General features: G+C 42.0%; 1 protein-coding gene across 2 annotated transcripts in view; it reads left to right on the plus strand.

The window, feature by feature from the left end:
- Nucleotides 1-14,409, plus strand: part of prim2 (DNA primase subunit 2) — a 78,631-nt gene extending 64,222 nt beyond the window's left edge. The window contains exons 11-14 of one of the 2 annotated variants that reach the window (XM_010888997.4): nucleotides 4,460-4,586; nucleotides 4,929-5,011; nucleotides 11,155-11,223; nucleotides 14,037-14,409. In XM_010888997.4, the coding sequence (XP_010887299.1) occupies nucleotides 4,460-4,586; nucleotides 4,929-5,011; nucleotides 11,155-11,223; nucleotides 14,037-14,273 (516 nt within the window). In that variant the 3' untranslated portion in view covers nucleotides 14,274-14,409. The remainder of the gene's footprint in view (nucleotides 1-4,459; nucleotides 4,587-4,928; nucleotides 5,012-11,154; nucleotides 11,224-14,036) is intronic. The other variant, XM_010888998.3, reaches the window with a different exon arrangement.
- Nucleotides 14,410-14,776: the final 367 nt, after the last annotated feature.

Genomic DNA, 14,776 nt, shown 5'->3' on the forward strand with positions numbered 1-14,776 from the left:
TGGTTACCTGTTGTCTTTGGTTGTGTGGCCATTTGGACGTACAAACAAATCCTCTTAAACAACACTGAATGCAGCTTATGGTAGAGAAATGATGTGTTGACTTGCAACAGCTCTGGCAGACCTTCCTGCTGTCCTGCTGTCGGCATGACTACTGCACATTCCCTCCACACTTGATGCATAATGAAAAATGCATGTCTTACCCCAGTTTAGAGTTTGGCTATAGTTATACTGAATTAACTTTTTGATTGGCCACACCTTGGGGAAATTTGTGAACAAATGTAAAACACCGGACCAACACTTTACATTTGGAGTGTGTGAAGATCACATCATAGATGTAGATACTTGGTGGTTAAAACGTGTTTTTCCCCAGATGTGATGTGTGTAGCCTGTGCTTCTGCTGCTGCAATATCTTAAGTATAAACAGACAGAGAATATGTAGCCTACAAATAGCCGCAGGGCTTATTTTTGCTTTAAAAAAAATATATGTACATACATTTTAAGTTAAGAAAATGTTACTGGAGAGTTTCAGCAGAAGATATGTAAGAAATGTTGACTGGCAAAAAAGGATAAGCAAATAAATACATCTGCAGAACGTGATACATGTTCCGACGTTTCTCCGTCTTGAGTGAGAGATAAATATCTAAAGGTCAGAGAAATGACGAACCTGCAGCTATGTCCTGAAAGAAAAGACTTTCTGGATTGGGAAAACACTGCTTCTGAACAAATAGGGGACGGTTGCTAAGAGACTAGCGCCTCAAAATACACTGTGGGCTTGGATTATCTGAGGGATATTTCCCAAAGTTGGTATAATATTGGATGGATTTGAAGAAGAACATTAACATTAAGTATTTCCATTGCCCTCTGTGGTTTTCACCTTAATCCACATTTGACTAATGTAGAATGTGCTGTATGTAGCCTGTTATCCACAAGCAATTTATACAACCCACTAATATAATGGTCTCGGAGGCTTTACTTAATGGCCCATTCAGTCTTATTTCTGTTGAGATTTCCAAACTATCTGTTCGAAATAATGCTCAGATGTTGGCAAAATGATATAACTGCCATTTTTTGTAATAAAGGGTTTAAAAGTAAAACCTGTTATTTTAATGTGTTCAGGAGGACTGTATGTTTTCACATACTTTGATGGGTAAGTTGAAAGTGAAAAGAGAATTTATTTTGGAAAGGTCGAGTTGATTTCAGACCTGAACCCAATTGAGATGTTGTGGCAGGACCTATGAAAAGCCGTTATTCTTTAAAAACATGCAGATGTCACTGAGTGAAAGCTGCTGCTACTCTGTGATGCATGAGACTGATCAATCAAGTACAGGAACCATTTGGTTGCAGTGATTGTAGGTAAATGTGACCCAGCCAGTTAATGAGTGTACTTTCTCATTGGGATTTTGCATAACTTTGCAAATTAGGTATATTTAGTATTATACATTATTTGTCTACTCGGGTTTCCTTTATTTAAAATAATGGTTTCATTGAAGATCTAATATTATATAGTCTCACTATGCCCAACATTTGGAAAATATATTAGGGGGCAAGTTTCCCGCATGATCTGATTAAGCATTTCAGGGTCCAAAGTAAGGTCAAGGAAATACTAATGCATTTTTTCTTTAAATAAACACAGCAATTCATTGATGATTTACAGTAATTAGGCGAAAGACAAAGGCTACATTTTGTCTACAGAATTAATTAGGAAAAGCACAAAGGCTACAGTATGCTGGTACTATAACTGCAAAAGCAAAAATACTGAGGGGAATGATGTCTTGTGGAATCCCTCACCTTCAGTGTTGGGCCCTTCATTGTACGAGGTGGTTTTTGTCATTCGGCTTGTAGCAGTGATTAAAATTAAACATGTTTTAATGGCATTGTGCAGAAGATGGATTAAGGCTAGTGCCACATCATTCACAATGGACGGTCTCTGAGGAGCCATGACTAGTCGTGTGTACACACACACACACACACACACACACACACTCCTAATCCTTTCTGCTTTAGCCTTGTTTCTTTCTCACCATTGCCAAACTGTTGGACTGGAGATGTTAGCAGGCTGTACGGTAGGCCCACGGGGCAGACGCTGCATTAACAAACAGCCGTGTCAACATGCTTTACTGCGTTCTCTACAGTCAGCCTGCTTTCTGTAGTTTCCACACATTCTCTACAGTCAGCCTGCTTTCTGTAGTTTCCACACATTCTCTACAGTCAGCCTGCTTTCTGTAGTTTCCACACATTCTCTACCAAATCCTTTCTGTAAAATAATGCGTATCGGACTGTTACTGGTTAAATTAAGTTGCACCGACTGCATGCTACCATGTTGTGTGTTTTATTTTCTATGTTGACTTGAGAAGCCAACTGTTGAACCTGTGTCCCTGGGAATGTGTTTGCTGACGCTCAGTGTGTTATTTGCCTGCGTGTGGTTGCAGTAGGTGGGTGTTCCAAACCCAAAAAAACCTGAATGATTTAGGCATTTTTGTTATTTCATTAATCTTCTGCGGATTAATGCTTATTAAATACACACGTTTACATTGATTCATTATTGGATTAGTTAGCTTTACAGTTGTGATTGCAGTTTAGCATTAGACATGCCTGCTATCAGTCTCAGTTCATCTAGGCTATATATTGGTGTCAAATAATTGTAAGAACAGCAGCTCTCAGGTTTTGGTGTTTTGAAAATACTTAAGGAAAGAAAAAAAAAATAGCTTGCTGACGATTTAATTTAGCAGTAATTTTCCAACTCTGTGATGGAATAACAATGAACTTCTCATGGGCATTTGCATACATTACACTGGAAGTAGTTGACATGAGCACAATAATTAGTGTTCTGATTAAGTGGTGTGTTCAGCAGAAGCTTGACAGGCGCGGTGTGTGGCAGTCTTTCAGTGGACCGCTGACTGGATGAGTGGCTGCCGCTTCTGACACTCCGTCGCTACGCCTCTCCTGGTGATTACACCGGCTTCGTCGGGCTAATGTCACTGTGGCCCTCGGAGCTGCGTTACTGGTGAGCCGTGCCGATCACTGAATGGCACCGTGGGTGGCGACGAGGGGCCGGTGTTACTGGCGGATGTAGACCTTCAGTTAACCAGCGTCATTGTGCGTTTGTGGTGCTGTAGGTATTGGGTGGAGGTATTTGGTGGAGGTATTGGTTGTAGGTATTGGGTGCTTCTTGTAGAAATATCGAGTCGTTTTACTTCTTGATGTTGAGAGTTTAGTGTCAAACTCTCCATGATCTACTGTTGCTCATTAATATGCATGGGTAGCCGTTTAAGTCATAACAGAGTCACCTTTTACGTAATAAATGTCTAAGCGCTGACCAAGAGCTCCTGGAGCATTTTTAATACAGTAGGCAGTGGTTTTTAAACTGGAAATGGCTTCCTAAATCCCAAGGAGCACCATATCATTAATGTATGATTGGTGAGTAGTTTTTATCGCTCCTTATATTGCCACTATGTAGCTAGTCACCTTGTCAAGTTCAGAGGTTTTATTACAACTTTAATGGATTATGATGAATACAATCGTGATGAATGTTTTCTCGCTCGCTCGCAGCCCTCTGTTGATTTTACCATCAAGGGGTGGCCGTATTTCCCTTCTGAGCGGTTACGGGAGTACATATGATTGGTAAATTGAGTTCACAGCTGAGATTGAATGCAGTGACCCCCATCGAACGCAAACACTGTAATGGTTTCTTAAGCACACGCCATATATTTTGGAGCGACGGTATGGACAGTAAGGCCTGTATGCCGAGCAGTGGAAGCTGCTGTGGAATGCAAAGATACGTTCCAGAGGCTTTTTCGGGTTCAGCGTTCACTGGTTAAACCTCCTTTTGATTTGCACTGGATCAGCGGTTCTTTGGGGGTTTTCGTGAATTTTTCAACCGAGTTAGCATCGGATTTTCCATTCAAATGCCACAATATGTGAGCCTATGTATTCTTTACACCAGGATTGATTGTTTTCATTCTGTGATCTTCCAATTCAATCTCTCGGCTGAATACGGACTCCACAACAACAGGTGGCGTGTATTTCACAGGCCTGTAATGTGACTGGGTTTTTTTTTACCTCTCTAAATCAATCGCCTTTTATGTTAACACCTCACTGACAAATTTTGACACCTGGCCTGGTTTATTCCCAGGGTTGAGCGGAAGATCACAGCGTATTTGTAAAGCGGTGCTCGGCCAAAAACAGGGACGGGAGAGATGACAGGATGAAAAGGGCCACATTGTCCATAATCCAGTCACAGCTGTCTGGAGTTTGGCGGCACCTCTACAGCAGGTTCCCTCTAATAGCTCAATAATTCATGGCAGAAAACACCCTGCCAGCGCCGACGTGATGTACAACAATGTCTGTGTTTACACCCCCACCCCCCCCCCCCCACTTCCGCCGCACCCCCCCACACCACAACCCTATGTCTCACATCTCCCCCTCTCATCTCTCCTGCCTTCCCTCTCTCATCTCCCAGTTTGACAAAGCATATGCCTACAGCATCCGCCACATGTTCGGGAAGGAAGGCAAGCGCACTGACTACACCCCCTACAGTTGCATGAAGGTGATTCTGTCCAACCCGCCCAGCCAGGGAGACCATCACGGTGAGTGACGCCGCGGCCCGGAGAGATTGGCGGGTTGCCGCGCCGGTGACGAGCCCTTAGTCCTCATCCTCGTTAGCCTGTTAGTTAACGAACCCTGATAGCGGGGACACCGGTGATGCGAACTGTGTGCAACCTTGACGCTTTCCTTGAGAACACCACCGGCCCAGTTGTCGTCTGCCGGTTCTGAGAAATACCAATGTGTTTATAGCTGCTCCGTCCGGTCTTCCACAAGTTTAGTTTTTTTTTTCTTAATGTGTCTTTTTGCGGATATTGCGAGTTCCGCTGTTCCGTCCCGTCTCACTCCCTGTCCCGTCTGTGGTCTCTGTGTTCTGGCCGTTGCAGGGTGTCCATTCCGGCACACTGACCCGGAGCTGCTGAAGCAGAAGCTACAGTCCTACAAGGTGTCCCCGGGTGGCGTCAGTCAGGTGGGTTTGTGCCCGACTGCGGCAGGACGCTGTCTCAGTATCAGGCTCATGACAAGCTGTTGACTGATGGGGCCGTGCAGCTCTTCTCGCTACATTTGGCACTACTATGTTGAGACTGTCTGTTCTGCCTTATCTGCTTTATATTGCTGAAGGGATACAACCTGGTTATTTACAACAACAACAAAAAACTGTTACAAATGTGCAGTATCACCAAATTGCATGGTTATAAAAGGCTTATAAAGTCAGTAAAGGAGTGATCCACTTTTTGACTTTTCTTTGTGTCGATCCGCTTTTTATACAGGGCCAGAATGATCAGTTTTTCAAAATACTGGATTTTCCAGAGCCAAAGTGTCACATCATCATAAGTTACAAAATATGAGTAATTACAAAATCTGTGAAATTGTTTTCCCTTTCCAATTTATTTCAATTATGTTAAAAAGCAGCGATCTGTAATGGAAAGCTGTGGGTGTACATTAACAACATAATGCTGTGGGCATAGACGGGTCATTAAAAATATTGTTGTAGACCTCTGATTGGTCAACTCATCCTGCTCTGGAGTATGACGTTTTAAGGTTTTAAAAGTGTTCTTCCTTCGATATATGCTTTGGCCACACACGTGCATTAGACAACAACAACGCTATTTGGTTATGAGATAACAAAATACACACTCTTGAAAAAGATTTTAACCAGGCACTTTCTTTAAACTGCTCATCGTAACTATCAGAAATGATGTGTGAAAGCAAAGTTTTTAAAATATGGATTTTGTACAGCGCTATATTTACATTGTCCTCACACTTTTTACAAAGTTGACTGATTTTCATGAGACTAAGGAATGTTAGGAATAAATTACTTTTCCCAATTCTACCTAAATCATTGGATTTTTATACACCAGAAACTGTTATCTGTTCAGCATATTTTATTAAGTGTTAATTCAATTCAGGTTTAAACACTTTTCTGAAATCAAATTTGCTTCAGTTGACTTCATATGCAATTTTCCTTCGGAGATCATTTGCCTTCTCGGAATTGTTTGATAACTGTGTAATATTGGAGTGTTGATATCCTATGAGCAGTGGAAAACCTCAGTGCTCCAGCCCAGAGGCCAGTTTACACATATATATGAGCAGCTCAGTGGGTTTACAGCTTTGACCGGCTCAGCATCACTGTCTTTTAAAATGAATCCGGGTGTATTTTCATGTGCACTTTTTTAAGCACTTTCAGTGTGTTCTCTCAGCGCATTAAACTGGGCTCAATGGTGCAGGTAATGAAATGAAGTTGTAAGGTCTGGCCATTACGTTCTTAGAGTTATGGACCTTCAGGATGTTCTATTAATTCATGGTCCCTTTTTAATTGGGCCATAAAGTTCACTATTGAAAGTCTGATATGAAGAACTTACGTCCCACAGTATAATATAGGAAATGATATTGAACTAAGGTTAGGGTTTGTGTCAGTGATGAAAAGATCAGACTGTGTATGCGTGTGTAGATATGTAGCACATTTCTTTAGGTGTTTTACAAACACAAATAAGAATGTAGAGTAGAACAAATGTTTCTATGCCAATTTAAAGTGAAGATACAAAATTATTTCTGCATTTCTCAAAATAAATATAAAAAAACAATAGTAAAACTGTTGTTGGGAGACCGTACAAAATAGACATCCAAAAACAAATGACGTGGAAATATGTCAAAGCAGGATGGTGTTAAAAAAGCCATGGCTGAAAAGTTACGTTTCATATTTCTTCGGTAATAGTCGATAGTTTGAGGCACTCAGATCCTTTGGCTAGCTGTTCTAAAGGCCGGGACTATACATACAAATAGCCTCAACAATAGTTTTGGTTTTGACCTTCAGAACTAGTGAAAGGCCAGTGTCAGAAGTTCTCAGGGGCCATGTGCGTGCATATGCCTTTAACCAAAATCCCAAGGTATTGGTTAACACTGTGTAGTATGGGAGAGCAACCTGCATTTGCTGATATTTTAATTAATGCACTAATTGTATTGTGTATTCTCTGTGGAGATCTAATTACCGAATGAAATGGTGTATTACATGATCGGTGATGTCTAACTATACTACTTGTTTAACAAGTGTGAGATTGCTTATTTGTTATTGCTGTAGGCTATGTTTTGAATGGGTTGCATTTCTACATTTCTGCACCCTGTAAACCACTCTACAAGTCAGTGAATTGGCTTCTAGCTCAAAGCTTTTATTCTTCCCTCTGTGCAATTAAAAATGAAAACAAATGTTCTCATTATTAGTAAGCAGATCACTTGTCAATATATACATTATGTATGTATTTTACTCCCAACACTGCATTCAACATTAGTGTGCACCAGTCTGAACAAATGGAGGGTTTGTGTACAGCTCCTAGACATGAATCTGGTGTGTGTCCTGATTTGACAGTTAGAGGTCAATTCAGATTCTATCAGTGTTTGGGATTGGTTCTTTTTTATTTTACTGTGTGCTGAATCATTCAAACCATTCTCAGTGAAACTGATATAAATCTGCTGCTGCCAACAGTTCCCCTGCCCCACACAGGGAACTAACCAGTGGCGCCTCACAACACACCCGACTGCCCTTCTTGACAGTGTTCTAATCTTTAGAGCTGTTGCACAGGTACTAATTGGATAGCGCCGCCTGTGACATTTTCAAGCTGACCGTGGGGTGAGCTTATGCCCAGCTGCCCATCCGGCTGAGAACGCCGGTGAAAAGGACGTCAACATGCTGCTGTTGATTTAGCTTCCTCCGATGACAGTACGACTGTCCAACACTGGGCACTGGCCTGTGCGCTTCTGTGTTACGCGACACACGCGACGCCTTGACCGCAGTCTAACCATTTGAGCTATACGAAAAGTATCAGTGGCACAGCCCCATTGGCAACATTTTAAAGCGGTGGAGTGAGCTGACAGTAGGTTCTTTACTCTGTTACGACTGGTCGAAGTTGCTAATTCGTGTCCGCCTTTCATTTTTCTTGGCCCCGCTTCTCTGACCTGCCGACTAAGGAAAGGATTTTTAACGGCACACTTTGTTCATTGAGGAAATTTGGCCTATGAACTTTATCATGGAGACCTAGACAGATCCATGTGTTCTAAGCAATTATGCCTTTAACATCGTTTGGCTGAGCTGTCTTTCTGGGGTACAAGTAGTGGTTTTTAAAGCGATACCAAATCACTGTGTAATTGTTAGTGCTTTTCTCTAAAAACAAGTGTAAAGACCGCACTTTAGTGAGAGGCTAATCAATATTTTAAATAATGATCTACTGTACATACTCAGCAATCCGTTGAGGACTAGGGAAGGACTAGCGGACAGTGTGCTAATTTAGGTGGACAACCAACCCGAGGGGAGCTCATCTCTCTTCAAATGAAATTAATAATTTCTCCCCTGTCCCCATCAGCAAACCCCTACAGGATCTCTGGCTGGTACGGGTATGTACTCTGTGTCTGACGGTGGGGGGGTGGGGGGTGGGCTGGGGGGGGTGGTGGAAGACACTGACACTACTTTGGCCCAGGAGGCCAATGCCTGCACCATGAAGGCCCCTCAGCAGAGAGCCTGGCTAAGTGGGCAGCCTTATTAAATCCGAGAGACTGAATCCGAAGAAAGAAGTTATTAATATGCGTAACATCGGCCCTCCCTCGCCCCTTCTGCCGAGCACTGCCTAGCGTTAACACTGACACCGCGGGCCAAACGGGTCAGACCAGGGAGATGTCGACATGTGACAATGCCCCCACTAAGAATGGGAGTTAAGCTGTCTCTCTTTTAGAAGGGCAGCCACTGGCAGCGCTTTCACCATGGCACTTCTATTGGTCCTTCCAGTGTTATAATGATAAATAACTGAATTGCTGTGTGAATGGCTGAAGTAGCGCCATAAAAATGTATAGAAAGCCTGAAGTCATGCCCTATCTGGTGTCAGGGATCTCTCATGACAACATGAATGATTCAGTATTACCATTCAATCCCCTTTGCCTCTAGGGGGCTTTGTCTGTGTCAGGAACCCCAGAAACCCAACTGACAAGCTGCAAGTGGAACATTGGCGTGTAATCTCTCTTTAGGTTGATAAGGCATTTGTGCACCTGTCGATATGTTTTACCAGCTCGGTTTACAGTGTGTTGAAAGAGATACAGAGGGATTGGAGGCATAATATCCGAAGCCCTGGTCAATAGCTTTAGATAATGAGATACTGTACTGTCTATATGTCTACAAATGAACAAAAATAAAGCCCCAGAAGCTGAAGAGACCACTGCACCTTTTTATTTCCTTTCCAAAATAGTTGAAAAGGAAATTCTTTAGTGAGGAACAGGAGCGTTCAATTTGCAGTGGTCCCTTAATTTTAACCCTTCTGTTCCTCACTCAAAACCTTCCTTTTCAACTTTTTTGGAAAGGAAGGAAAAAGGTGCAGTGGTCTCCAGAGTTTTTTCCCGAGCTGTATAAACGCAGCATGCATTGCACAGTTTTCTGCCAATAGCTCTGGTGGACATTCCTTTAGCCAGCACCTCAATAGCACCCTACCTCAACTTGAGACTCGGGCATTGCGTAGACTGACAAAACATTTTTACAGTGGCCTTTTGTCCCCAGGACGAGGTGCACCTATATAATGTTCATGTTCAACACCTGTCTGGTGACAGAGGAGAAGAGCTCCAGAGATCCAAACAAATGTAGAGCATGAAAAACGTTTCTTTTTATTTCAGCCCATGAAAACTGAGACCAACCCTTAGCACGTTGCGGTTATATTTTTGTTCAGGATATATCACTGGGATTTCGTGGTTCGCGTTGTCATAACTCGCAATTAATCCCTTTAGGCTTGGTATGTGCAAATGACTTTTGGGCACAAGATGTATTGCGAGTTCTTTTTCCATTTTCTTCATTGTGTCAAGTCAGGGCATGTTATAATTTGAGCCTAATTTTAATTCCATGCTTATGATGTTGCCCCATTATTAGCAACCAGAAATCACAAGGGCCTTAACAACAAACGCTGCATTCATCATATTGAAATTATTCCTGCTACTGTTTACTGCTGCTAGCCAACGTTACGTGTCAAAGTTAAATCCTCTCGCAACAACATTCCTGTACCAATTAGTTATGTAATATTTAATAAAATTGTATAGCCTTACATGCAGCCATATTTTGGTTGTCAATTGGTAATGCAACATAAAACAAAAAAATTACTTTAAAATGTTGTCCTGTTTTAAGCAAATGTCCTAATGGGCCAAGGTGTCTTTATGGGCCAAACTTTTTGTCTTTAAGGAAGATGAAATCCCTGTATGTTGGTTAGGGGAATAAAATAATTCTGTAAATGGTATAATTTGAGAATGCCTACAGTATGTCACAATGTTTTAACAAGGAATCTGGGATTTAAAGCCAATAAAGCATCAGTGTTCCTTGTCGGCATCTATGGGCTGCAGCTGGAGAAATAGAACAACTTTCAAATTCATAGACAGCGCTATGGACATAATTAATCATGAAAAGATCAAAATCATGTTTTCTACCTGTCCCAGGTGGCTCCTTTAATTCCGATGAGCAGGCTTTCTAAGCTATAGAATTAATGAACCAGAACCTAAAGCGTACATACCCACTTGCTAAATAATTGTTTGGCGGGTGAAGTGACAATATTCTGATGTGACTATATCCACATAGCCCCAAGAAGGCTGATTAGGCTAAGGAGATGACTACAAAGTATACCGCCCAGAGAGTTACCTCGCATATAGAGTTTAGTTCACCTCATGAAAAAAATATGAAATGATGCAGACTTAACCTATGGTGGATTTAAAAATCTTATTTGTATGCAGGTGAATGCATCTTTTTAATGTTTTATTTCTGATTGCCCTACACTTTTGACTAAAACCTAGCAGCTTGGAGTGTCAACAAACTATATCTGATCCCATTTCAACTGACTAGGGGAAGAGGCTATTGCATGCATTTTCCCATTTGGTTGTAGCCCCAAACAGAGACATCTGACAACTGAGTTCTCATTTACACACCTGAGCATACCTAGCTAGAAAGCTGTTGGTTTGTATGAAATACTGTTTGCGGACACCAAAACTGCACATCAAATCAATCACCAGTATGTAATTATAATGTGTGTCTTTATATTAACTTTTTCCACCCCTGCACATTTCTAATATCTATATTTCCCTGTTTTTGTTTCTGGTTTTCAGATCCTGGAGTTGGTCAAGGGAATGCACTATCAGCTGGCCTGCCAGAAGTACTTTGAGCTGACACACAATGTAAGGACGCCTTTTATTTGGGGCCGTATGTTACGGGGGCGGCCTGCCTGCCACTGTGGGGCCTTGGGGAGGGCCTCTGGAGGGGCCCCCAGCTCTGTAATCACATCCATCATTAGCTGTCAAAGTCGTTTAAGTTTTATGGGTTTATCATGGCACTTTAGATTAATTTAGCCCCTAATGAATATTTAATTTATTTGATCTAATGCCTTTTAGTGGGGGACCTTTGGATCAGCAGTTTCAGTCACATTCAAGGTTATTAATGTTCATTCTATATTTAGGAAGGCGGAGAAACGAATATGTAATAGGCAGGGTACAACACGTTCCTGTTGTTCTTTGTGACATTGTCATGCACGTTGATTATTGCCGTTGCTCTCACATAAATCTCAGGGATTGCTTGTGTTATTTTCAGCAAGACATAACAGCAGTGGTTGGTTTCTGGGTCAGCGCTATTGGGAAAAGCAAATGAGTGGAAGCGGGTCTCTCAAATATGTGTTGACAATGTGATTTCTCTGTGCCGCACTGTTTATTGTGTTAAAATTGGACGCTCTGCATTCTTATGGATCGACAAGAGAGAGTGTGTTTTTATTTTTGGGGCGTGAAAGCAATAATCTAGAGATATGTCAGTCAGGATTAGCTATTTAACATGCGGCCTGCCCCCTCAGCGGTCAAAGCAGCTGAAATGTGAGTATCCTGATGAGAAAGTAGACGCGTAGACTCTCTAAACGTTGACTGTCTGGTATGTGACACTTTCATTTGACTGGAGGGGAGAGAAGGGAGCCGTGTTTGAAGGGAATTTTTGGGGGTAAGGCTTTCTGAATGTTTGCCGTCACTCCGCAGTGCTCCGTGGCAAAGTTTAGCCTGTGATGCGGCAAATATCTTCCGTTGAATTTCAGTCTGACCGCTTTGGGAATGTGCACGTACAATGCTCTTCTTCAGAACAGTGTCCCTCCTGTCTATTAACAGATAGTTGACCAATGTCTAGTTATTTAGAAAGGTATTTGACTACCTATATATATTTGTATTTAGGGCAGCCATGTTCTGTGCACAGCATAAGCTTTAAATTCTCCATTTCAGTCATTTGGCAGACACTCTTATCCACAACAGTTTTTGGTTCAAGAGTAAGAGCTAAAATTAACTTTAAAAAGTCTATCTGATTAAAGTAGCTTTCTTTCTTGAGGATGACATTCCTCTGCCAGGTAAAGGACACCTTGTATGGACCTACAGTACTGTAGCTACTCCCTTAGGTGGGTGGGTTGCATTGTTCCTGAATGACAGCCTAAATCATCTTTATTGGCTGAGGTAATACACTCCATTACAGCCTTCTACTGGCTTCAACACTGCTCAAGTTCTTAACAACAAAAGTTGCCTCCCTCTCAAGACTGATACTGTATGAAGAATAGAAATCATCCTTAATATCCCAAAGCTAGTCCACTATTGCAATAGATCCCATTGGTAATTAGTCTTTTGATTAATATTTAATATTTGCGAGGCTTGTTTCCCCTCACATCCACTGTTGTAATATACTCGTGTTGTCACAGAGAAGGATTTAAATGCCTCTAAGTGGTCTTTCTGATAATTCTGTCATTGCTTTCCAAGGGCGTCATTAATTTGACCCTCTGGAGGAATGGAATGGGGCTCTGGGTCATCGGTGCTGACTAATAGCCTGGAGCTGTACAGTCAGATGGACGGGGGCATAATTCCCCTGGAATAAAAAAGATGGCAGCTCTGATAAACAGCTTGCTCTAACAGCCTTTGAAATTCACGCATGCACGCACGCAAACAAAAAACAACCCCCAAATGAAAACCCCCCATTTATGAAATTCATGAGTCATGTGGCTTTTTTGTGTTTGGGGTCTGAGCCATCCCACTGATCAACAACCAGATTATGCCCGGGTCATTATGGAGCACAGCGTTGAACAACTCATTTCCCCATTGCCTGCAACAGCGAGAACGAAATCTCTGCCACATGTCCTACCTAGTTCCATGTCTGTTTGTAAAGATGGCAGGCGTTCCCTCCTTGGCAGCGTTTATTAAAGGTCAAATTATACTTCACTGATGAAATATTTACACAGGGGCAATAAATCAACCAATGGAATGAGTAATGAAATGGCGTCCAGGAGAGAGGGCTCCGAGACGCTTCACCTCGGGTTGGGCGGGGCGGGGTTGGGGGGGTTGTAGCCAAATCATTCAGAGATTGATTTGTTTCTGATCTCCGGTTGGGATTGTTTCATGTTTATGCATTTGTCATTTGTCATTTAGCTCGGCCAGAAGGCCAAGTGCTGTTTGCTGTAATGTGGTAATGCTGATCCGGATCAGGCTGTAATGGATTGCACAGCGCCCTGTTCCCACAACCCATGACTCTGACATCTTCCCACTAGTGCTTTCTTCTATATTCGTTTTTGTTAGTTTACAGGACAGACGAGGGACAGGATAATGGGCAGGAGAAATTAGTGAAGCTTTACTTGGATGAGTAGGGAAATTATGTCTTTGTTCTTTTTGTGAGATGTATATATCCCCATCAAGCACAAAGAGTTGGTACAGTATGGGTCACTGGACTCGATGTTTCAGCACGTCACCTTGCATGTTCCTTGTTCAACAAAGGAGTCTGGAAATGAAAGGTGTTTAGTAAGGGTGTCGTCATAGCCAGTGTGTTCACACACAGTCCTGGTTGAAAGAGGGGGGAGTTACAACTGCAGTACCGTTTGTTTTCTTGTTTAATATTCCTGTCAAACTGACCATCGCAGATGTCATTAATGTTGTCACTGGTCGTCTTTTACTTCTCATACCAAACAAAATGTTTCTGTTCTGTCCAGATTGAGGACTCTGGGTTCTCACTGAATCACCCGAACCAGTACTTTCTGGAGAGCCAGAAGCTTCTGGGTGGTCCTGGGGCTGTGGCTGGGGGAAAGGGGGATGTGAAGCGGGAAGATATCGCCACCCCCAAACCCTCCAATGTAGCCGTCCGACAGACACCAGGACCAGGGAACCTCCCTCAGGAGGTGGTGGCAGAAATGACCGAGGACCTGGATTCGTTCTTCCAAGATGCTTGATATGGTCTTACACATTCCTGATCATGTTTTCCCCCTTTTAGTTTTAAATCGTGCTCCCATTCAATTAAAATCTTCTGTACTTTTCCACAATGTTTGTCTGTCTCTGTTATATCCAACAGCGTATGCACTAATAAAGTTAAATATAATGAAAGAATACTGTTGTGTTCATTTGTTTGAGTAATGCTACCGTTTACTAAGACTGTGCCGAATCTCAAATACAATCTTTTGATTTACCAGCAGTATAACTAAGATGTTCAAACATTAAAAGATATTAGTGTTTTTTGTGTTTGGTTAGAATATACACTACAATTCAAAGGTTTGGGGTTGCGTTTCAATTTTCTTGTTTTTGAAAGAAAAGCATTTTTTTGTCCATTAAAATAACATAACATTTATTGGAAAAACAAGCTAGATATTGTTAACCTGACTATTGTAGCTGGTAATGGCAGATTTTTTTATGGGATATCTACTTAGGCGTACAGAGGCCCAATGGCCCATTGTTTGCA

The sequence above is a fragment of the Esox lucius genome, chromosome 6, assembly GCF_011004845.1.
Source record: "Esox lucius isolate fEsoLuc1 chromosome 6, fEsoLuc1.pri, whole genome shotgun sequence".
In the NCBI taxonomy this organism is placed as follows: Eukaryota; Metazoa; Chordata; class Actinopteri; order Esociformes; family Esocidae; genus Esox; species Esox lucius.